The sequence below is a fragment of the Nyctereutes procyonoides genome, unplaced genomic scaffold (genome assembly GCF_905146905.1).
Source record: "Nyctereutes procyonoides isolate TBG_1078 unplaced genomic scaffold, NYPRO_anot_genome, whole genome shotgun sequence".
Lineage (NCBI taxonomy): Eukaryota > Metazoa > Chordata > Mammalia > Carnivora > Canidae > Nyctereutes > Nyctereutes procyonoides.
The window spans coordinates 540,004-565,798 of record NW_026575037.1 but is presented as its reverse complement, the minus strand read 5'-3'; the positions used below and the strand labels follow the sequence as shown (position 1 = coordinate 565,798).

General features: G+C 36.2%; 1 protein-coding gene across 5 annotated transcripts in view; it reads right to left on the bottom strand.

Annotated features, from left to right (window-relative positions):
* The window catches only part of DNM3 (dynamin 3), a 555,059-nt gene that overhangs the window by 93,770 nt on the left and 435,494 nt on the right, over nucleotides 1-25,795 (bottom strand). For all 5 annotated transcript variants that reach the window (XM_055319209.1, XM_055319207.1, XM_055319208.1 and 2 more), the window contains one exon: nucleotides 13,225-13,336. In XM_055319209.1, coding sequence (XP_055175184.1) covers nucleotides 13,225-13,336 — 112 coding nt within the window. The remainder of the gene's footprint in view (nucleotides 1-13,224; nucleotides 13,337-25,795) is intronic.

Sequence of the window (25,795 nt, the reverse complement as noted above, 5' to 3'; positions counted from 1 at the left end):
TGGATATAAATGTACTATATATATAGTTATTATATATATATATTTATTATAGTGTATAATATATATAATGTATATTATTCAGCCATAAAAAGAATGAAGTCTTGCCATTTGCAACAACATGGAGGGAGCTAGAGAATATAATGCTAAGTGAAATAAAACAGTCAGAGAAAGATAAATACCATGTGATTTCACTCATATGTGGAATTTAAGAAACAAAACAGCAAATGGAGGGGGAAAAAAGAGATAAACCAATAGGTGATGGGGATTAAGGAGTGCACTTGTCATGATGAGCACCAGCTGATGTGTGGAATTGTTGAATCACTATATTAAATCACTACATTGTAGATCTGAAACTACTGAACACTGTATTTTAACTACATTAGAATAAACATTTTAAAAAGCAAAGTGCTGAGAATATGTCAAAATTACTATGAAGTAAGACAAAATTATTCTCATTATTTCTCATTAACTAGAGTGAAGTCACTTATTCTGGACACAACAGAGGAAATAAAATATATAAATAAGCCCCACGAACCCTTCAGAAGTTCCTATTCTATTACCCACTGTGAGCTTTCTGAGCAGATTTGCCAAAAAAGAACCAAAGGTTTATTTATTGGTGTTGTGAAGATTGAGACTGACAATTCATTTTTCCATGCATGTGGAACTAAAATAACACTTTGAAGCCAGTGAGTTTTCATCCGTTCTTTTCACTTTGCTGATATTCTTATTGGATGGTGTATAAATTGAGCAACTCAGATGGGCTCCCTTTAAATACCAGGGAAATATATTTTCTAAGATTCTCTAAGAAAACCAAGGAAAGCATATACATTATTCAAAGAAAATAAAAAATCCTAATTTAGCTGACTATACCTAAACTGCCTAAAAATGTTCTGATACGCACTTATACACATTTTAAATACTGGAAAGGAAATATACATTATGAGACTGTACTGTCTGGTTCTTTACAGGTTTGGTGATTTTCAAAAGGGCTAACTACAGTCTCTCATATTCAACCAAGAGCAAGAATTTAGGAGTTGAAGGCCTGGCATTAGAGATAAGGCAAGTTATCATGCATATAACATCTGTGTTCTTCAGTATAATGCATTTTGGTGACATTTTATCTGGCACACACTATTTTTGCAAATGATTGCTAGAATCTAGTGGATCACCCAAAGAAATACTCTAGGTAATCACTACTTTTCCCATTGTTGGAGGCTGTCAATGCTCACTTATCTTGCTGAATGTGTTGGGAAATCACTAAAATATTCCTTAAATGTAAAAACAAGTGTTTAAACCTGATTTTCCCTTCTTTTCTTAAATAGCAAAGCCTTCCAACATGTATAACATTATTGCATTTAACCTAACCAGAAGTTAATGTTTTAGCATGTTTCGGTTCTATTTCTCCTTTTCCAATACTCCTTCTCTCTGCTCAAGGTGGTCAACTTAATACTTCCGCTGGGAGAAACACAAGAGTCCTTTACTTTAGGAAGACTGAATTAAAGGATAGTAAATCTCTCCTTCAAAGACATTGTCATACCAGGAAATGAGCTTGACAAAATGGTCATTGAGGGCAATGCCAGCCCCGGCGTCGAAGATGGAAGAGTGGGTGTCACTGTTGAAGTCACAGGAGACAACCTGGTCTTCAGTGTAGCCCAGGATGCCCTTGAGGGGGCCCTCCGATGCCTGCTTCACTACCTTCTTGATGTCATCATATTTGGCAGCTTTCTCCAGGCGGCAGGTCAGATCCACAACTGACACATTGGGGGTGGGGACACGGAAGGCCTTGCCAGTGAGCTTCCCGTTCAGCTCAGGGATGACCTTGCCCACAGCCTTGGCGGTGCCAGTGGAAGCAGGGATGATGTTCTGGGCAGCCCCTCGGCCGTCACGCCACAGCTTCCCAGAGGGGCCGTCCATGGTCTTCTGGGTGGCAGTTATGGCATGGACGGTGGTCATGAGGCCCTCCACGATGCCGAAGTGGTCATGGATGACTTTGGCTAGAGGAGCCAAGCAGTTGGTGGTGCAGGAGGCATTGCTGACAATCTTGAGAGAGTTGTCATACTTCTCGTGGTTCACGCCCATCACAAACATGGGGGCATCAGCAGAAGGAGCAGAGATGATGACCCTCTTGGCCCCGCCCTTCAAGTGAGCCCCAGCCTTCTCCATTCACAAGAGAAAAGATTAAATGTAGTTTTTCCCCATAACTTGAAATTTTTTGAAGCAGTCATTTCTAAACTCATCAGGATTTCTTTATTTAATTTTCATTTATGTTTCAGCACCAACATCATTAAGAAACTTGAAAGCTTTTGTCATAGAATTTTACTCCTTATTATTTTAAGTATTTTCTAGCTTTAATTTGACTAATATCAAAGATATTTAACAAAACTCAAAGTCTTTAATAAAGAAATAAAAAGTCTACTGAATTCCTAGAGATGCCTACCAAAAGAGGACATCAAATTAAATAAGGAACTTACATGTTACCTTTCTTTTTTTTTTTTAAGATTTATTTATTTATTTCAGAGAGAGTGTGGTGAATGGGGGAGAGGGAGAGAGAAAATCCTCAAGCATCTGAGTGTAGAGCCTGATACCAGGCTTGATCCCAGGACCCTGAGATCATGACCCGAGCTGATACCAAGAGCCAGACGCTTAACCAACTGAGTCACTCAGGCGCTCCTAAATGTCATCTTTCTAGGATAAAAAACATGGAGATTACTCTTTTACTCGAAGGCCTCAGTTCTGCAAGTTACATTCTTACAACATTTGTGAACAACTAATTAAAAAAACCAAAAACAACCCCTCCTCCTCATTACTGTATATATTTGTCCACATTCCCAAAACTGACTCATGAAGTCCTAGACTTTGCTCTTCCTCATGAAAACATGACTTGGAATCCATAGTTCAGGGAAACCCCTCTAAGAAGGAGGCAGACTCTATCCCTAAGCAATTTAGAGTATCACTATGCCAACAGAAAAACATTTTCAAAAGGAAAAATAAGTAGTGGGCCTGGAAGGAATTTTTTTTTAGTAACTATGATCTCCTCAGAAAAGGAAAATTGGCTTTTTAAGGAAAAATAACAACATACATAAAAATTGTTCAAAGAGGAATGTGAACTTTGACATTTCATTCTAGAATATAAATCTAAATGTGTATCTATGATGAAGGTTTGTTTTTTTGGAGTTTAGAGGATTAGATCCCAAACCCAAAGAGTACTCTAAAGGTGGCTGAAGCAGATCAGCTTAGTTGATACTGAGAAAATGAATAGTAGGCTTGTTCCATACACCTCAGAACATGCATGTATGGATGTGTATGTGTTTATACTGCATTTAATGTATGTGGGAAGATGAATCCATTCATCCTGCTCCTCAGAAGAAATATTAATTTAGCGGACTTCATTCTCTTTAGAGTCTGATTAATATCATAAATAATAAAATGCCATTCCCTAAGTAAACAATTAGCCATTGTGAGTCTAAAATGAGTCACCTTTTACAGCTGGCTCACGTACATGGCAGGCAACGAGTTAGGTATGTTGCCTTGGGGACAATTCAGAACAAGCATTCCAGAATTAGAGGGAAAAAAGAATCTCATATTCTCCTTTTGAAGACTCCAGATCTATACTCTGGAGACAGCACAGCTTGTATTCCAGTGTTTTCCATTTATACTGAAATTCTAAGCTGAAGGAAAATAGCATGCAGATGTGCTGTTTGTGATTTGAGGAGGCTCTCTTGTGCCAGAGTACATGGTCAATATAATGATTGTATTTTAAAAGTATTAGCATTACATTTTTTCACAAGCTATCACTTATTCATAACATAAACAATGAAAAATTAAGGCATAAGGGCAATAAATACCAGCGCCTCCAAAGTAGCCACTCTTCAATGGAAAACCCAAGCAGTCAGTGCTTGCATCTTTGACACTCTTTAGCTAACACTCTGGAGCCTGACAATATTAACCCCCTCAGCATTAGGCCAAGTTTTCATTATGCAGATGGTGGCTCCAGGTGCCTGAAGACCCTGCAGGTCTTCTGCATCATCCTACAGGTACCCTTATAAGCAGTAGCTTAGCATTTTGGGGTTTTACTGCTCATTGCATTATAATTATTTGAAAATGAGTAAACCCATTAAACTGAACTTTGCCCAGAAGAGCTTGACCAAGCAAGACACAATAATGGATGACTCCTGCTATCGAGAAGTGTTTTCTTACAGGAATTTTACAAGTCCCTTTAAGTCATCAATGAATCACTAGTGAAAGAGGCAAATCAGAAATGCTTTTCGAGTGTCTAAGGGTTAGCATGTCCTCTAAAACGTCATTAGCTGGTTCCCTGATCATCGGCACAAATGGACTAATTATTAGTACACTCACAATTAGTTACTTGTCCTTAACAAACAAACAAGAGATGGAGCGCGTGAAATTCTAGACAGAAACTCAATGTAAATGACCAGATCAGACATATATACTACTCAAGAATTGAAATACATTATGTGGTGTAAGAACTAAAACAGGGGTTTTTATATTTTATCCAAATGTTTTTTTTCTAATAGTGGCAGTATTAGGTAGAAATATTATCCTTTACTTTGTGTAAGAAATCCCTAATTAATTTCATAAGTTACCTGCTGTTTTTAAAAAGCGAACTATTAGTGGGCTAAATTCACTTTGCTTATTCACAAACGTTTACCTTGTACTTTTCTTGCATTATTTTTAACTCTATTAAATATTATTACTTAGGTGGTAAGCAGTTATATCCAGATATAAATTTAAAAAGTGACACATTTTCAATACCAACCGCGACTTCAACATATTCCTAACAGCACATTCCATCAAATTAAACTGCAAGATTTCCCACATTTGTTTTACATTCTATATGTATGGCTTATGAATAGCAATTTTGATGAATTCCAGCTGGTTTAAATATGCAGGCAACCCCTTATAGAACAGATTCTTTTCAATTCTTATTGTATTCAATGAGGCCCATTTTAAGTGGGCCACCTGGTAGGATAAAACACTAATAATTCTCCATAGAAAAAAATGAAAAGCGAATCACCCTGCTAAACTTAAGACCATCTTCTCTAACTATATTACTGTTATATCACTAATATAAGCGAGGAGTAGTTCTAATCTTTTGGAAGAATGGAATTTAAATTTAAACAAGCCAGCAGCCCTATGATGACTAAATTGCTCACTTCTCTAATGACAATAGCAACATGAAGATAATTTTCACCATTGCTGCGTGTTGCCTGGTCTCATAGATCTATCATGCACATTCAGTCTCCTCCTCCATCCCCCACACCCTCTCGCTTCCGTCCAGCTGGAATACATCAGGGTGCAGAAGCCAAGTCAAATGTGGACCCCACCCTCCTCCATCCATTTTAAGGCACCTTCAAAGCCAGAGCACTGATTTCGTTCAGTTTCACCAGCAAAGCCAGCCATCCTGCTATTTAAGACTCCAGTTTGGGGTTTTTATAACTGCACATTAACATGAGAGCTTTGATTTTTGGTTAAAAACTTTGCTGCACCAAGTTTCATCAGACTGTTGTACCCTGCCTGCAGAAGAGTCCTTATTATTAAATTTTCATGATCTTTGCTCTCAGTGTCGACCTCCTTCCTTGTATTATGAACCTCTGAACCACCCAATAACCTACCCTAAAGAACATAACATTCCCCTTCCAAAAGGTCAAAAGGGAACAGCCATTAGGGTAGTTCAAATGTACATTTTCCCTGGTGTTTGCAAACCCTGTATAATTTTGCAGTGTCACAGACAACAGTCATTCCAACGTGCACAGAAACGCTCTCACCAAGATGCATGCAGTGGGGGGGGGGGGCTGGAAAGAAAGAGTTGCAATAGGACAAAGAACTTACTTTGTTGTTCCCCTGTGCACATAGCCGCAAGAAAAAAAAAACAAAAAAGAAATACGTTAAACATAAACTTATTTAAAAATTGTAAGGTTTTTCACGCTAGAGCAAAATCCAAACAAATAATTTATTCACTGACATCCCCTACATACATACAGCACCCAGAGCTCCTGGGCAAGTCAAAGAATCCACTTATATTAAGTGAAATCATATATTTATAACAGCAGAAAATTATGACAGTGATTTCCCCCTTTCTTTTTACCCGGAATCCTTGGAGTATGGGAACCTGGCCAAAAAGCACTGGTTTGAATTGGTAATAACTGAACTGTTAGCATGAAAGGCAAAATAGTTAGTATGTCAGCTTGCCCCTTCCTGACAGCCCCTCCTCCAACATGCCAAGCAGTGGAAAATTTCATCAGCCAATGCATTTTTAAACAAACACTGCATCCTTGGTTTCAAAGAAGGTGGAAAAAGAAAGGAAAGGAGCAGAGGAAAGGAGTGGGTGGTTCTGGGGAGACAGGGTAAGCAGACCAAGTTACGACCTCCATCTGTACCATTCCTCTACTCCATAAATTATGAGTTTTGTCTCGAGCTGGCATGGGAAGCGAAAGCTGTATAGTGGGGACACGGCCAAAATAAACATTGGTCCACATTCAAGAAAATGGGTCTGGAAAGGTTAGTCACAAAAAAATGCAGTCATTTCTAAAAGTGACGTTCTGGAGAGAGACGCAGAGAACAGCCAGTGACAGGCAGCAGGCAAATGGCTCTCCTGTTTCAAACTGGAGCTGCAAGAGTATGATTTATATCAAACAATTTCACTCACATATGGCTTAAAAAAATAAAATGGTGATTCATTACTCCCAGGGCAGCCGGAGTCCTTGCAAGGTCAGATCCTGTGGGGAAGACGTGATGGGATATGGGCAGGGAACAGATCTGAACTCTTCTCACAAGGGGCCCAGGAGGAATTCTCACTGAGATGCAGAGCTGAAGAGAGCTGTTAGTGAAGTGTGTCTGTGAAGGAGGACAGGCCCGGGGTGGAGTAACAGGTTGGGCTGGAGATCTGGCATTTAGTTCCAAAAGACGATGTACAGAGAGAAACTTTCTGGAGATGGGCAAGGCCACAATCACAGGAGAGGGTATTTTCTTAAACGCAATGCCAACTGGTGACTCTGGGGAAATGTCCAATCCAAGCGCCATCACAGCCATCATATTTAATAACAACATAACATAAGTTTAAAGACACTGATAAAATAGTGTGGAGAAACTTCTTGGCATTGAGAATTGCCATGATATAACTGTTAACATCACTGGCTTCTGTGAGACATAAATAATGATAGAAGAATGAATGAAGGGGGAAGAAAGAGTCTCTGTAAGGAATATGCCAACCATTCAATAAGGCAATAAAGATTCCCACAGGGAATTTTATCAGGAGTAAAATGCTATTTTAGAGAATAACAGGCCCTGGTTCTCCAAAGAGCAATATTGCTGAAAATACCTCAAACAGATGGACTTTATTGAATTCCACAGCAGTGCAGCTTTTGATCTACCAAATAAGTTTCAGGAGTTCAACCAAGTATTTTTGCACATTAGGGAATGACTGGCTTCTCTGCTCAATGGCAGATGGTTCTGTTTGTAGTGGCAACAATGATGTCACAGAGTAGGGGGCCTTGATCCTTAAATATGAGAAACATCCAAGTGGAGGCCGTGGTGTGGCTTTGCCATTTCTTGTTTCCTTCAATCATTTCCCAATTGTCTATTCTAAGAGAGGCATAACAGCCATGAATGGTGAACTGTAAATGTTTTATAATTCCCTCCACTACTCTGTGTGGCAGCAATTTATGTTTAGATGCCACAAGTTCCTCTACTGAAGAAAAACTAGACTCCTCAGTATTGGTCATGTGGCTGCTTGACGTTGTGTGGGAAGCACTGCTGAATAAACCAAGAATAAAGTGATGTGTGGCCAGGCTAAGCATGAGCATTGTCAATCTTGTATTATTAGATGGCTGAATAAATAAATGCATATGAGTGGTCTCCCATATTAAGAGACATTTACGGAAGTCTGTGGGCATTCTACTTCTCCCCCCACAGACTGATACGGAGACCCTCCTCCGAATTGTTATTTGTCACAGAGAAAAATTCAGTTTTGAATCTTTCCAAAAGGAATTTCTGAAGTCCCCAAAGACTTCATTTATAGAGTGGTTTCAAACTCCAAGGCACTCACTATGACTGGGAAAGTCTTGAATTCAGAGATATAGTGAAGTTCTGGGGTGTTTCACATTCTACTGCCATTTTTCATCACTTAACTCATACCATAAATGGGAGGAGCATCCATCTATACAGCCAATGGAAATCTCTTAATTAGTTCAGAGGTGTATAATTTAACAAACAGGCAAAACTGAATTCACACCAAATTTATCTCCAGGGTACCCACTACTCTGCAGGCTGCTTCTTTCAGATAACCACCAGGCCAGCATCTGAGGGCAGGCTTGTGAACCCTCACTTTCCCTGATAGCTCCTTGGGATCACTGTTGATGGATAGATAGAGCCTCCCAAGCCAGCCTGGCCAGCAGGACAGCACAACCCCATGAGTCCCCCTAAAGAAGTCTACCTCCTCAGCCAACAGTTAAGGAAACTCTCCTTCAACATGCCCAAGTCTCACTGATATTTTGCAAAGAAAAAGTAACTACTAAACTGGGAATTATGATTTCATGGATTTTCAGTAATAATAAAGGCTACATGGCATTGAACACATTCACCCAATTGCAGCACAAAGCTACAGGTGATATGCAATAGTTCTCATTTAATCCTATAAAATCACACAGAAGAAGGTAGCATTATTTTGAGTTTAAAAAATAATAAACTGAAGAGTTAAGTAAGTTGCCCGAGCCACTCGCCTAATAAACAGAAGGGTCAGGATTCAAATGTGAGTAGATCTGACTTAAAGTCTACTTCATTTCACCACACACAAAATGTTCTAAAGAATTTGGAATTCTTTGTTTATACATAATTTAAGGCATACTGTGAGCTAACAAAATTGTACCAGAAAAATCATTTTTTGTATCATGTCATTTAGATATTTAATGAAATTCATATTTATTTGTATTCATACTTACTGATGCATGAACACATTTTTTCCTATAAAATAATCTTTATAGGTTCTTTAATTGTAGCCTATAATACTGACATATGCACACTTTTTCTCTCACTTTCATCAGTAAAAAAACCCCAAAATATTATTAATTAATTCCATTAGAAACATCGTTACTTCAAAACAGTGTTAACAATTCAATTATTTAACAACATAAGATGTCATAATAGTTATAATTTTAATTTAGTGGCTAAAGGAAATAGAAATTAAAGAAATAATATTCTGCTAAATCTAAATTCAGATTTAAATATATTTTTTAAAGTATTTTGGTTGCTCAGAAAGATGAGGTAACTGGTCAAATGCTAAATTTGTGGCTCAGAGAGGTTATGATAAGTTCATGGAGTATGGCAGTGTCACAGTGGGAAACTGAACCCAGGACTCCTCATTTCCATTTTAGGGCCACACATTACACTGCTCAAAGAAGTCTATATTTCACTTTGGATCCAGAAAGATTAAGGGTCTGGAGGTAATTAGAAAGTCCACATGGAAATATAGTTGGGCTGTGGCATTTTATACAGACATGGACTGTAGTTCCTACCACACTGTAATTATTTACTTGCATCCCTCACGTCCACTAGCCTTGAAATTCTTATAAAGTAAGAACTGCATCTTTTTATATTTGAATTTCTAGAGTCCACCATAGCAGTGATAGATGAAGTTTGGGAAGAAAGGGGAGAAAAAGATGGAAGAAAAAGAAAGAAAAATCTGTAGGAAAACTCCAAGAGAAACAACCTAAGAGAAAAAACCAAGTGGCAGAACATTATGATATGAGTGACAAAAACATTCAATCATTTGAATGTGATAAAATAGATATGATGGGGGAAAGAATGTCATTAAAAAGTGTGCATTCTTATTTGAAAAAAAATTTGTCCCAAACCAAAATGTGAGTGACGTCTATTTATCAAAATGAAGCCAAAATTATACAGTTTTTACAAATGATCTTTGTAGATTTTTTTCCCAGTCAAAATAGAGATGTTTTGTGTAGAAAGCAGAACTTTTTGAGTCTAGACTTATGTCCATATATGACAAATAAATGTTTCATTTTTAGAATAGTGATTGATTTACTGTCAACTCAATGGTTTATTGATACAAAACCCAAATGACACACCAGAAGTCCTAAAAATTTACTTACAGAAAGACATCTGTTATTAGGTTAATCTGACTTTTTCATCAAATCTTTCTAAATTAGAATAACTGTACCTATAAGTATCCATTCCCCCAAATCTAAGCATGCTCACAAAATGAATGTTTACACAAGCATTCTACTTAGATTGCTTTCAGTAGTTAGCTGCCATTTAAACATCTGAAAGTCAAGCAATCGTGTAATATAACCTCTAGAACTGCATGGTGCATAAGAAATGCAAATATTGTTTATGATGAAAACTGAGAAAAGCAATGTTCATGGCATACTTCCAAGTTTAATTTCCTGTTATGTCTTTGGCATATAGTAAAAAACCCCTTTGTCTTGACCTTCTAAGCAACTATACCAAAGGTATATTTATAAACAAAAAATGATGTGAAAGAATCAAACAGATTGTTCAACAATTCTGGATTTGCTTAAAATTGAGTATTCTGGTAAAAAATCACGAATATTTCATTGACCATCTTCATGCAGAGCTATGGTGTACACATGAAAATTCAAATTTGTAAAAACAGTTCACCAGAGATAGGTAGGCAATTTTGCTTTCCCAAGACAGTTTTCCCTCATAAGAGGCATATTGCATCATTTCTTTAAATAGCAAAATTGTCTACTTCATTTAAAATAAATTTGATAAAATCACAATTGAAAAAAAAATTTGCACAAACATTCCAGTTGCATGGTAAGAAGACATACATCCACACATTAACATTTTATACGACCAAGCATTATTTGGAAATCGGAAACAGTATAAAGTGTTTACGATCTCACTGGGCTACATTATAACATCCACACTGTTTCAGCTCTCATCTACTTGTTAAAGAAAGCAGTCTGTGATGAAAATGATAATTATCACCATCATCATCATTATCATCACAAATAAAAATAGAGGGCTTATTTGTGCCCACTCTATTCAGTGCTTTCCCTGCATTCTTTAACTTAATCCTGTCAACCAAGCTACAGAGGACTCCTGTTATTTCCATTTTAGAAATGGGAATTTGGATATATAAAAAGGCTAGACAATCACAGCTTATATGTGAACTTCTGGAACTTCAGTCTTGGTAGTTTGACACTAGAACCTGTGCTTGAACACACATGCTCTATGGCTCCTTGTAATAACTCAACATATCAACATATAATTTTTTAGCAATGTCAATCTTATCATGTCACTTAACTGGCTTGAAACCGGACGTCCAATGGCTTCCCATCTTACTCAAAACAAAACTCAAATGGTCACCCCATCCTTCGAGACCAATATAATCTGCCGTGACCACCGTCTCAGAAACTATCAACCACTTTTGTCCTCCCTTGTTGTGTTCCAGAGTCACTAACTTGTTTGTTGCTCCTCTGAGACACTGAGCTGGCTTTGCACTTGCCAGTCCTCTCCACAAATATTCTTCATTTCATTTATTCCCTCTCTTCCTTCAGGAGCCTACTCAAATGACAACTATTTAAAGAGGCCTTTCCTTATCATCTGTACTAAAATAAAGCTTACCTGCCCCTCACTGACTATCCCTTTCACTTTCTTTGTTTTTTATAGATTGTATCACTCTTTTACAATCACACTATATAATTATTCAGTTATTCATTTACTTGTTAACGTCTGCTCCTTGGGGATGGGACCTTATTATTCACCTCTACAGCACTGGTGCCTAGAATGTGCCTGGCAAAAAGCGTGTGCTCAACAGGCTTTTGTGGACTGAATGAATAAAAAAGTAAGCATGTGTACATTTTTAATATAGAATATTTGTGAAATTAAACACAGTACCATCAGTGGAGAGGGAAGAGTAATAATAAATGATTAGAATTAATAACCAAAGTATAAGTAGTACTCTGATTTTTTAAATGATTTCTCATGTACAGTTTTTGGAGTAGCATACAGCTATGTAAATATATATGTACACCACTGATAAAATTTGGACAATTACGGAAATCATACAGACAACTCTGTACTTGAGTATCATCAGGAAACGGTCTTCTTTCACCTCATTTAGAGGGTATTTTGTGGGGAATTCATTGTTTTAGGTGATAGCCAGGCAAGTGTAGATTGGGTGGGGGTTAAGAGATCTATATGTGAGCTAAAATAACAGCTAAGAGAAGAACATTTTGACACAAATCCCCAATCCTTTACCTCTGAAACTCTGTTAAATTCCAGTGCAACCTCAGGGATGTGGTCAAGTCTAAAATTCCTCCAGAGATGCTTCAATGGCCCCATCTGTGCCCCATATTTCAGAATTTCTCTTGAGAAGACTATTCCTATTGGGAGCCTAGAAGTGACCTGACTTGTTCATGATCAGTCTTATAAACTAATTTAGAGTCAAGCAAGCATCAACAGGATCCAGTTGGACTCAATTCCCAAGGCTCAGCCCCAGTACTTGCATTTAGAGGAGACACCTGGACAGTACACCTGAAAGGGGACAGGGAGTAAGCAGGGAGAGCCATCAGCTACAGAGTGTCTAACGGTGTGTGTACATGTGTTGGATGGGACTTCTGAAATTTAAATACAGACATTTTCCAAAGAATACAAATAGAAGTTCTGTTTCTTAACTTGAATGACAGAAGTGACTTCAAACACTTGAAGTATATTTATAAAGATAAGTAGGAATGGCAATATAATGTTTTTCTTCTTTCACACTCCAAATGACATTAACCAGAGTTTGAATACAGATATGATTTTGGACTCAGGTACTACAGACCTAATGAAGGGAGGTAGATTTTTATAAAAATAAGTACATTTTTAAGGATATGAAATAGTGTTAGGACATTATGACTTTATGAAGAATGTTCTAAACAGCTGTATGAATACTAGAACAACTGTGAAATACCATGTAAAGGAAAATAAAATTTTAAATTAAAACAAAGACATTCTCAGACATAAAACATATATTATGTTTTATGGCAGAATAGGGCATTTTCTCTAGCAAATATACTGATAAACTTCCTAAAATAGAAACTAATGGAGAAAAAGAAATATGTTGAGGATAGTATTACTTAGAACTGTTCCAAAAGACCACCAGTTTAACAATTATATAGTATATAGAATTATGTCTTCTTAAACATGGTCAATAATCATAAAAAAAGAGATCCAACTTACTAAAGATTTATCGGGATAAACCCCAGCTCTCAGTAGAGATGCCTTCCAGCTGTCTACATCCTCCTGTGAGTCACACGCCAGCTCAAGGAAACGATAGTCTTTGTATACATTCCTGGAATTAAAAAAAAAAAAAAAACATCATGCTTTTAGTTTGGAAGCAAATTCAAAATGATTTTATATCACTGCAGACGATGATGATACAATTGACAGTCCAAATGGATAATTCTCTGACAGTCACTGGAGGAAAACAAAAATAATTCAGTGTATTTAAAATAATTAGAAAATTCTTATATTTTTATGTAATCTTTTTAAAACTTCAAATTAAAGAATTCAGAACCACTTACACTGCTAAGCAATAAGAAGTAAAGGAGATACAAATACTCTCAAGATGATACACAGGTGCCAAGTGAGAGAGATTCCAGAGGAATTGATCTGCTGTTGCCTAGTAATTAATCAATTTTCTGAAACCATTTTATAAGTCTAAATGGCTCATAAAATTTTAAAAGGTATGACAGTAATCTTACAAACTAAAAATACTATTTTAGATTGAAAGCAGAAATTCTCATAGCTACTGTGAAAAGAAAAAAACATTAACCAATATTTAACAGAGTGATATGCCTATAAAGTGCATATTTATAACTGGGACAATACTGTACTTTTATTTCTTCTCCTAACAGTAAAATAATACATAAGGTATAATATACACCCATCTAGAAAGATTTGGAAATTCGGTAAATGTATAAAAATGGTGACAATCATCCATTTTCCACGGTTTACAGATAAACTTATTTCTTTATACTATTGTCCTATCAATCTTTCAAACAGCTGATGTCTCCCCAACTCCCTTTTCTCTTTCTTTCTGTCAATTTTGAGTCCTTTTTTTACTTACTATGATATTATGGTAATTTACTTATGCCATTGCATCTTTATAAACATTAAATTAGAATGGTATGATATTCATTAATATAAATGTATGATAATTTACTTAACCTCTTTCAAATATTAGATATTTAGGTAATTTCTTTTTACAATAAAAAAATAATGCTTAAGTGAATATTTTTATCCATAAGCCTTTGACATTTACTACTCTTATTTTCTGAGTATAGATTCCTTTTTTTTAAATAAATTAATTTTTATTGGTGTTCAATTTACCAACATACAGAATAACACCCAGTGCTCATCCCGTCAAGTGTCCCCCTCAGTGCCCGTCACCCATTCACCCCCACCCCCCGCCCTCCTCCCCCTCCACCACCCCCAGTTCATTTCCCAGAGTTAGAAGTCTTTACGTTCTGTCTCCCTTTCTGATATTTCTCACACATTTCTTCTCCCTTCCCTTATATTCCCTTTCACTATTATTCATATTCCCCAAATGAATGAGAACATACACTGTTTGTCCTTCTCCGGTTACTGTGGCCAAGTTCAAAAAGGGTGTTGCCTGAGTTCTCCTCTGGGATTTTGATGGAATCTTGTCTCACATTTAGATCTTTCATCTATTTTGAGTTTATCTTTGTGTATGGTGCAAGAGAGTGGTCCAGTTTCATTCTTCTGCATGTGGATGTCCAATTTTCCCAGCACCATTTATTGAAGAGACTGTCTTTCTTCCAGTGGATCGTCTTTCCTCCTTTATCGTATATTAGTTGACCATAAAGTTCAGGGTCCACTTCTGGGTTCTCTATTCTGTTCCATTGATCTATATGTCTGTTTTTGTGCCAGTACCACACTGTCTTGATGACCACAGCTTTGTAGTACAACCTGAAATCTGGCATTGTGATGCCCCCAGATATGGTTTTCTTTTTTAAAATTCCCCTGGCTGTTCGGGGTCTTTTCTGATTCTACACAAATCTTAAAATAATTTGTTCTAAGTCTCTGAAGAAAGTCCATGGTATTTTGATAGGGATTGCATTATACGTGTAAATTGCCCTGGGTAACATTGACATTTTCACAATATTAATTCTGCCAATCCATGAGCATGGAATATTTTTCCATCTCTTTGTGTCTTCCTCAATTTCTTTCAGAAGTGTTCTATAGTTTTTAGGGTATATTTTGAGAACCATTTGAATGGTAAATGGTTCTCCAACCTTTTATTTTCAGGTTGTAGGTGTCCTTCTGTCTAAAATTGAGTATAGATTCCTATAATTAGAGTTACAGGATCAAAGTTACAGTCATTTTTTAAGATACTGATATGCACTACCCATTACCCCTCCAGAAGAGGTAATCCAATTTAGACAATACTAGTAGAATACCAGAACTTAGGGTCTTATTCTCTTCCAGGGTATTATCATTCAAGCCTAAGAGCCTTAGTTTATACCTAAACTAAGATGGCTCACAAATTTATATCTCTTGCTCAAGACCTCCCCAGATTCATAATGTCCACTGACTTCTCCACTTGACCATCTCAAAGGCACCTTGACATGAAGGACTGAATTGGTGATTTCAGCTTGACATTCCCTGCCTTCCACTCTCTCATACCCTCTTTCACTTGACCACCTAAAGTGCATTTCCTGTACATTGACTGCCATCACACTCCTTCAAATATTATAGTGGCCTCCTCGTGGGTCTCCTGGCATCACATGGCTCCTCTAAATCTGCTCTCCACACAGAATCCTGAAAATGCGAATCAGATTATTTTTATCCATGAAGTAAAACATTCCAACAGCCACCTGCTTTTAGGGAAAGACAATACTGTCTATCATATAGTATAGTCTGACCCATAGGTATTACCTTCCTCTTCAGCTTTTTTCACATTCTCCTTTTCCTTGCTTTGTTTACTCCACCCATGCTGGCCTTCCCTTGCTTCCTCAGATTTGCCATGCTTACTCCCAAAGTCTTTGAATCTACTGCTCTCTGCCTGTAGGTCTTTTCTTCTTCTCTCACTGTACAATTAATGCCTACTTTTCTTGGAATCTCAGCCCATATTTCTATTCACCTTTCCTCCATAGCACTAATAACGGTTGTGAATTCAGTTATGTGTGGGTTTCATTTTCTTTTTTATTTCTTACTCATGTATTTGTTTGCTTGCTTGCTTGCTTACTTAGATACTGTCTATCTTCCCAACAAGCCCACAACCAACATTAGGACAGGGAATGTATCATTTTTATGCTTATCATTATATCCCCCATTATATCTTCTCCACTTCTAACTCAGGTCAAACATATCATCTTTTCTTGAGTCAGGCAGACACTGGGATTGGCACTTGGGTAGAGGGTGTGAACTAGATAATTGTGGTATTTTCTCACTCTGGGCTGAACAAAACTTTGGGAATATAGCAGGAAAACTCTAAGGCAAGGACCTGCATGTACAGGCCTTTGGTAGGGCTGTCCCTCAATGATCACAGGACTCCTGGATGTGCCTGATCCTCTGGCCCTCAAGAAGTGTGGGGGGCTGAGTTTTCTCTACCTTAATGCAAAAGAAGGGCTCCTTCCTGGTGTCTCAATACATAAACGGCAACTTGCCTATTTTGGGCCTGTGATGACTAAGATGTCTGTGCCTTCCCACTCTCATAAGACTAGTCCACTTAAAGTATACAGCAGCTGGACTTGTGCCACAATGAACAGAGGAAAATAAAAGGATATCTAATAAGCAGGTCTAACAACGAGAAAGCAAGAATGAAGAGAGCAACCAGAACACTATATCAATAATGAACTGTTGGGGGAAGCAGAAGAATAGTAAGTATTTGAAGAGGTATAAAAACAACATTAAGAAAAACTTCCTGGAACTAAGAAATAAGATTTTTAAGTTAAAATATTTAGTAGATAAGTTGAAGGAATGATGAATGTTGAGACTAGAATTCATAGTTTTCAAGATCTAGTGGGAAATTTTTTTAAAAATACAAAGAGAAGTTATGAAACTGTGGAGGAAAGACCCAGAACATTTAACCTGTAAACGAAAGGAGTTTCAGAAAAAAGAAAAGGTGGGGGGAGAAAAATAATTATGAAAAGAAACTACTTTATAAAAAATAATCTTGATAGGGATTGCATTATACGTGTAAATTGCCCTGGGTAACATTGACATTTTCACAATATTAATTCTGCCAATCCATGAGCATGGAATATTTTTCCATCTCTTTGTGTGTCAATGTTACCCAGGGCAATTTACACGTATAATGCAATCCCTATCAAAATACCATGGACTTTCTTCAGAGACTTAGAACAAACTATTTTAAGATTTGTGTGGAATCAGAAAAGACCCCAAACAGCCAGGGGAATTTTAAAAAAGAAAACCATATCTGGGGGCATCACAATGCCAGATTTCAGGTTGTACTACAAAGCTGTGGTCATCAAGACAGTGTGGTACTGGCACAAAAACAGACATATAGATCAATGGAACAGAACAGAGAACCCAGAAGTGGACCCTGAACTTTATGGTCAACTAATATACGATAAAGGAGGAAAGACGATCCACTGGAAGAAAGACACTCTCTTCAATAAATGGTGCTGGGAAAATTGGACATCCACATGCAGAAGAATGAAACTGGACCACTCTCTTGCACCATACACAAAGATAAACTCAAAATGGATGAAAGATCTAAATGTGAGACAAGATTCCATCAAAATCCCAGAGGAGAACTCAGGCAACACCCTTTTTGAACTTGGCCACAGTAACCGGAGAAGGACAAACAGTGTATGTTCTCATTCATTTGGGGAATATGAATAATAGTGAAAGGGAATATAAGGGAAGGGAGAAGAAATGTGTGAGAAATATCAGAAAGGGAGACAGAACATAAAGACTTCTAACTCTGGGAAATGAACTAGGGTGGTGGAGGGGGAGGAGGGCAGGGGGTGGGGGTGAATGGGTGACGGGCACTGAGGGGTACACTTGACGGGATGAGCACTGGGTGTTATTCTGTATGTTGGTAAATTGAACACCAATAAAAATTAATTTATAAAAAAAAAATAAAATAAAAAATAATCTTATCCTGATTTTTAGAAAGATTTGAGTCTATAAATTTTAAGTGCTGTTTCACATGTATTTGATGTGAAAAGATACCATATAGACATACATTTATACAATTCTTGAGCTCTGAAATAAAGAAAACACTCAAAAGTCTTCTGTAAAGAGATAGCCAAGTTACTTACAAAGGAGAAAGAATTAGACTGGCACCAGATTAAACATTCAAAAGATAGAAGGCAATGAAGTAACTAACCCTCATGGACTCTTACAAGGACTGCAGAGACCTCTATCCAGCTGGGGTATCACCATACTCCTGAGGTAAGGGAGTTACCTATGCAGGGGATGAGGCTGCAACAGCACCAAAGGAACCCTCAAAAAGGTTAAGAAGAAAAAAACAGTGGCGAGCAACAGAGCTTGCAACATTTACAGAGTCAAATCAAAATAATGATAGGCCATCTAAGAATATGCAGTATAAGGGCTAAAGATTCTTAAGGTAAAAGAGACACACTATTCAAATAGTCTGAAAGTTGGGGAAGGGTAGGAGGTAATAAAAATGCTCCCCAGGTCTTCTCTGATGGGTGCGGGGCAAAGAGTGGGGCAGCAAACGGATCCCAGTGGTCTTACTGTGAGGAGAAGTGGGTGAGGGGAGAAGCAGAAGAAGAAAGGGTTTGGGGCAGAAATATTTGATAATTTGCTTCATGGAATGATACGGTTATATACTGGTGATGAATATAAATGTCAATAGAATTAGAAGTACAGCAGAACTCTCAAAATAAAAGAAGAAAAAGGAGAAATTAATAGCCTCTTGATCAAGAAAAAAAACTAAGAAGAAAAAATAAAAAGGAACAAAATAAGAAATTTTAATAAGATGGCAGAAATACATTTAAGTATATTATGAAATCAATGACAGTAGGCTGAATTCTCTCAGCTAGTCAATTAATTTAGGTTTAAAAAAACTTACATATTATTTGGAAAAATAAAAGAACAGGGAAAGAGAAATCAGACAAGCAGAAAACAAAGACATATAAATTTAAGACATAAATTTAATATACTCTTCAAATTGAACAAATATCATGGACAAAAGCAAGCAAGCAGATAGAAAATAAGGATATCTCATTATCCAAAAAACATTTACAAAAATCAGTCTTATACTTGGACCTACACACATACACAATAGCAACTTTAAGAAACTTAAAAAAAAAGATTATATAGATCACATTCTTTAATCACAAATTAAAAAAAAAAAGAAAAAAAAGAATTTGTAAAAAAAAAAGACCAAAAAACCCCTTAAATATATTCTTAGATAATCTTTATATTACAGAAGAAACCAAAATACAAATTATAAATTTAGAAAGCAATAAAAAAAAAACACATCATTTCCAAGCAACAGAACATAGCAGACTGTAGGAAAATTTATGGCCTAAATATGTTCATCATTTATAGAATGTAGAAAAAAGTTCAATATTCATTTACAGGCATTATAAAACTATTATTTAAAAAAGGCCGAGGATCCCTGGGTGGCTCAGTGGTTGGGTGCCTGCCTTTGGCCCAGGGCGTGATCCTGGAGTCCCGGAATCGAGTCCCGCATCAGGCTCCCTGCATGGAGCCTGCTTCTCCCTCTGCCTGTGTCTCTGCCTCTCTCTCTTTCTCTCTCTCTCTCTCTCTCTCTCTCTGTCTCTCATTAATAATTAAATAAATAAAATATATTTTTAAAAAGCCAAGAAGAGGGAGTTAACATAGATTAAAACCAAAATTAATAAAGTAGGAAATATAAAAATAACATAAAAGATAGACATCCACAAATATTTTTTCCCCTTAGAAATAGATAACATAATACTATGTAAGAGAGAAAACAAAAGTATACAAGCTCACAAATGAGAAAGGATAGGATACATAGCCACAAATATAGAGAAGATAGAAAAAAATTAAAATCAAATATTATATGCAATTCTATGGCAAGAACCTAGTGGAACCTAGTGGAAATAATACCCTAACAAATATAAATTACCAAAATTAATTCAAAATCCAAGTGGCTTTTACAAAACACTACTACACTATACTTCTAGTAACTTAGATATAGGAAGATATTCCATTCATATTAGGAAAAAGCCTATAAAATACATAGGATAAATTTTTTAAATTAAGAAAATGATAATATCTTATGAATAACATGAAACAAGATCTTCATAAATAGAAAGACATATTTGACGTGTTGTTTTCATTACACTATATTCTTAGGTCTTACAAAGTGACTAGATCTAGAAGGTACTTAATAAATATTTACTGAATAATAGGGATGCCTGGGTGGCTCAGTGGCTGTGCATCTGTCTTCGGCTCAGGTTGTGATCCCAGGATCCAGGATCAAGTCCCACATAGGGCTCCCCTCATGGAGCCTGCTTCTCTCTCTGCCTGTGTCTCTGCCTCTCTCTGTGTCTCTCATGAATAAATAAATAATTTTTTTTAAAAAAATTTCTTAATAATGAATATCATTATACCCACAAAAATAATGACTATCATCTTTAAAATATTTGCAAATTTTATCATTTAAAAGTGATTTTCCATCAAAGCTTTAATATTTTTGTAAAGGGAGGTGGGCATTTTAACACATTTCTAGAAGTGATACTCTTTATTCTAATTTTATTAAGACTTTTTTATATTATTGGAATTATTTCTCACTTTTTATTTATATTACCCTGACATATCTCTGTCTCTTCTATGTTTTTACTTTTGTCCATTTATTTTACTTTTTAAAAAGATATATTTGTAGTAAATGCCAACAATATAGTTGAGAGAAAGGCAGCCCTCTCCACCTTTTTAACTTTCTATTCAGCTTGCTCTTCTTACCAGGCTCCATGGTTGGGTAAACCCTCACTCCAGCAAAGCTAGGTTTGGGGCTTGGGATGGGGGCTAGGGTCCTTGGAGTGGGGAGGGGAGGGCACTATGCCTCCATATCAGCTCAGAAATGCTGGGTGCAATAATCTAGGCTCTGGCGTGTTGGTTTTTTCTTTTTCTTTTCTCCCTTGACTATAGAAGAGCTACTTCATTTTAACTTATTATGGTGATCATGTAAGTAAGACAAAAAGGAGAGAAAAATGTACCTCTTTTACTGGAATAATGTTTATGATTACAAGTGAAATAAGGCATTTTTTATCAACATAAAGGCAACCTTGGCTTATACAACCTCTTCTCGATCATGAATACTGACATCTTTACTGCACTCACTATCAATAATAAATATATTTTCCAAAGAAGAAAAAAAATTTTTTTCATCCCAATTTGAATAGCACTGCCCATGATTAGGAAAGTCTGAGTCATGTTTATTTCTTGCCATAGCTGGATAGGCTTGGTTTTAGTTTTGTCATTTTGACATAAGGTTTTTGTTTTTTTTTTTTGTTTGTTTGTTTTATGCTCCCATTTCCTTTTTCCTTGCATATGTTGATAAATGAACTGCCTTTTTGGCTTCTATACCTGTAAGTGGTTTCAGTTTACAGGTAAACAATTATTTTTTTAACAATTATATTTCACTTTTCCAAATCATTCCTGAATTCATTTATATATATAAATATATATACATATATATAATATATATACATATATAAATACATATATATATGTAATTCAGAAGTAAAACAATTCCTAACTTAAGGAATTTAGAAGAATTTACTTCTTGTCATTTTATCACATGCCTTTGCTAATCTGTCTAGAAATATTGGCAGAATATTATTTCTGAATTATTGTTTTCACATCTCTTTAAGAGTCTATTTCTTTAGCTTAATATGCAATTTTGTTATACTTAAGCAATTATTTAAATGGAGCTCTATATGTTTAACTTGAATAAGTATTTATCATCAGACATTTTCTACCTGGACTTTCCCATCTGTAAATTCTTACTTGGATTCATTTTTTGAATTGGCTTCAAATTAGAGTTGGCCATCTGGATTTCTGGTTGGCACAAGGATCCACATTTCTTGTGTTGACTCAGTGAGAAGTGTAGAAGTTTCTTCCTGTTGTCTATTTAGCTCCATTTTTCTTAATCAAGGTAAAGCCTGCAGTGGTTACTAATAAAAATTTCATTCCAGTTTACTCCATGAGTTTTGCAACTACTTGATTAACATTGCTACTTTCCAGTGTTTTTAAGACTTTCTGTCTCCTTTGTACACGATCTTTTAGATACAGCAATGGATAGAGTAGGGTAAAAGAGAAGCTTCTAGTTTTTTCACCATCTTAAAAAGAGAAATCATTTCATTGAGTCTTCATTACTGACCCTGCAAAGTTGGTAGCAGAGCTGTTTTACAGTTAAGGAAATTGAGATTTAGAGATGAAGTGATTCCCAAGATTACATAGCAAATGCACAGCACGGTGTGCGCCAATCACAGTCCTTGGCATATGGTCTCTACAAAAAAATTATTTGTCAAATGAATGGGATAGATGAATGAATGAAAGAACGAAAGAACTTGGATGGTATTTATCTTTATTTTATTTTATTTTTATTTATTTATTTAAGATTTATTTGAGAGAGAGAGAGTGAGCACGCCTTGTGAACTCTCTCTCGAGTTGGAGGAGGGGCAGAGGGAGAAGCGAGCTCCACACTGAGCAGGTAGCCCTGGTGCTGGACTCAGTCCCAGGAACCTGGGATCATGACCTGAGCCAAAGACAGACACTTAACTGACTGAGCCACTACAGTGCCCTAACTGTGTTTATTTTGAAACCAAATTTTTAATTTTTGACAGAATCCTTAATTTTCCTCAGAAAACTAAGATAGTAAAGTTTGAAGAAAAAAATCACAACAAGCAGAATAAGTACTTTTAATTAAAAGTGGGACATATTTGAAGGAAATATATTCTCTAAGTAGGACAGTTTATTGTTGGAAAATTTGAAAGGTCATATGTTTGCTACAGAGCAGAAAGGGTAAGAGATTATCTTGATAGAAATCAAAATTCATCAGTTTTTAATTATCTAATTACCTCTACCATAGCTTTTAGCTACCACTTAAGTTTCCATTCGAGGTATTTCTGGTGCACAGTATGAGCCCCTTGAAGATGTAAAATGTATAGGGAAGGCAGAGCTGGACAAATGCCAGGTAGCTCTTGTCCAGCTGGAAAGCACAAAAAGTAGCGAGGGTACAGACTTTCCACATTCTCTAAACAGATCTGAAGAATTCAGCTTTGGCCCATTCTCACTGACCTTTCTCCAGAGTATTTTCTTTCAGGGGCTCTTCACATGGAAAATCTTGATTTTTTTTCCCCCTCAAAGGATAGCCAAATTCTTGAGAGGGAAAATAATTATCTGGTTGAAACATTAGAAGAGGGTCAAAGGCTTCTGGTGGCTTTGGCTGCTTCATTTTTACCCATTTTTGAAGCCTCATCTTAGTCTGTGTCTAGACATCCAAGAAGAGTTGGATACAGGTCTAAAACACTGAACTGAGCTGATTTACTGGAAGTCTTATAAATTCTGTGGATGTAGCTTCCAGGTTCTCACCACATGCTGTAGCTGTATAGATAACCCACAGCAATTTGTACTGACTGAATTTTTTTTGTTTAGTCTATTGCAACTGCAATCATGCAGATATGAGCTTCTGAATGACTTCACTATGAAATCAAGCTGAAATATGTGTTTCATTGTTTGAAATTTTCAACATTAAAAATGAGCATGAGAAATTTTACTCCATAGGTAAAAGGTTTTTAAGTGCCACACTGCTAAACATGACCACATGATGAGTCTGTGTTTTGACTAGATGTATAACTTTCATTCACACGTCATAAAGATATCTTTAGGTATTAAAAATGTGAAGTTTAGCTTGTTTACCTATGACAGCACTTTAAACATCTGGGATCAGACATTAGCTGTCCCTCAAGTCTTCTAAGTATCCAAGCTAACCTTTCTGCCATTTTTTTTCAAATGTTTCTCATATGAAGAAGATTCTAGATAACATCCTTCTTACCCTTCTGTGGATTTGCTTTATTTTAAAAGGATTTTCTGAAAATGACATGCCAACAACTGATCACAAATCTCCAGAGGCAATATTATCCAGATGCAAGGAAGAAATTTGGTGGAATTTTTGCCTACTTTCTAACAGTAAACTTTCACTAATGTAGGAGGTAGTAGAATATAGTAAAAGATCATGAATAATATCTGTTGAAATCCAGACTATGCCATTTATTATCTTTTATGACATGGGTAAGATAATGTCTCTGAATTTCAGTTCATTCATCTATAAAATGGGGATAATACCACTATCTATCTCAGGCTTACAATGATAATAAAATAAAGTCACATGTGTGAAAAGCTTGCTTAACATAATGTCCAGCATCAGGAAAATGCAAGTAAAATATACAAAACACAAAAATTACTATTATTCATTATTCTCACTGCCTTTAGGTCCTTTGGGCTTGATCTCCTATAAAATCAGACCTCTCCTGTACTATTTTAAAACAAAGTAAAATTTATATTTAATGTTATTATATTTTATCTAGTTAGTCTGGCCCATATCCCAGTTTGCTCGTATGTTCTGAATTCCAATTCTGGCTAATATCATATTCATAATTCTTCCTGCTTTGCATTATCTGTGTATTTACAATAAAACAATATTCCCAGGTCATTATCAAAGATACACTATAGAACTAAATAGACCTCAAAAAAATCCCATACCAAAGTTACATGTTCTATTAATTGATACCCACCGGGTATCAACACTAAGACTTAATCATAAATCCATCATATATGTACTATCAAGTAATGTCCTTCTATTTTCCCTCATGTATATCCCAAAAGACTATATCAAGGTTTAAGTATATTATATCTACCCAATTCTATGAAAAAATTGAAGTCAGTTTGGCTGCACTTGTTTTTCAAGTTTTGAAGCAAGACCTACCAATCAATGATTTCCTTTCTAAATGTATAACCATCAATTTTACAATTAATTGTAAACTTACATAGCAGGGTATCGGTGATAAGCTCATCAATCAAAGTTTCCATTTAATTATCCTTTTTGAAAATCTGAGAAACAACTTCTAGTGTAGGCTTTTACTGATCTACAGATCCTACCATGTTCCCACTATCACATTCCTTATGTCTTCACTTCTGTGAAGACTCAGTTTAGTACTATAACTACTACCTTGCAAACCTTCAACTCCCTTTTCTGTCTTTCCCTTCACCATTTTACTGACCTAATAAAACTCTGACTGAATTATATTTCCTATCCAAGTTTCTAAGTAATGCAAGAGAAAAAAATATACAATTGGGCTTACTGCACTCCAAATTATAACTACAAATATCAAATGGGCACCTAACTTTCCCAGATATCCCTACTCTTATTCTGTAGTCAAAAAGCTTTATCACTGTACTAGATGATTACTTCATGCCTTTTCTTCCCTGAAATCTAAAATATGCCCTTTGCAACTAACACCTGGCTGATAATCTTCCTTCATACTTCATAGGAAAAACACACATAATCTGATGAGAATGATATATCCTCTTTCTACCAAGTACCCCAGGCTACCTGCATTTGCAACCACAGATTCTGCCAGTACAAGGAAGGGCCAGACCTTTTCTTCTTTTCTTCTAATGTCTTTATGAACTTCCTACAATCATTCCCTTTTACTTTTCCTTCAATAATTTCCTCCTTTCTACTATTGAATCATTCATATGGCACAGTAACATGCCTTAAAAGCAACCATCTTAA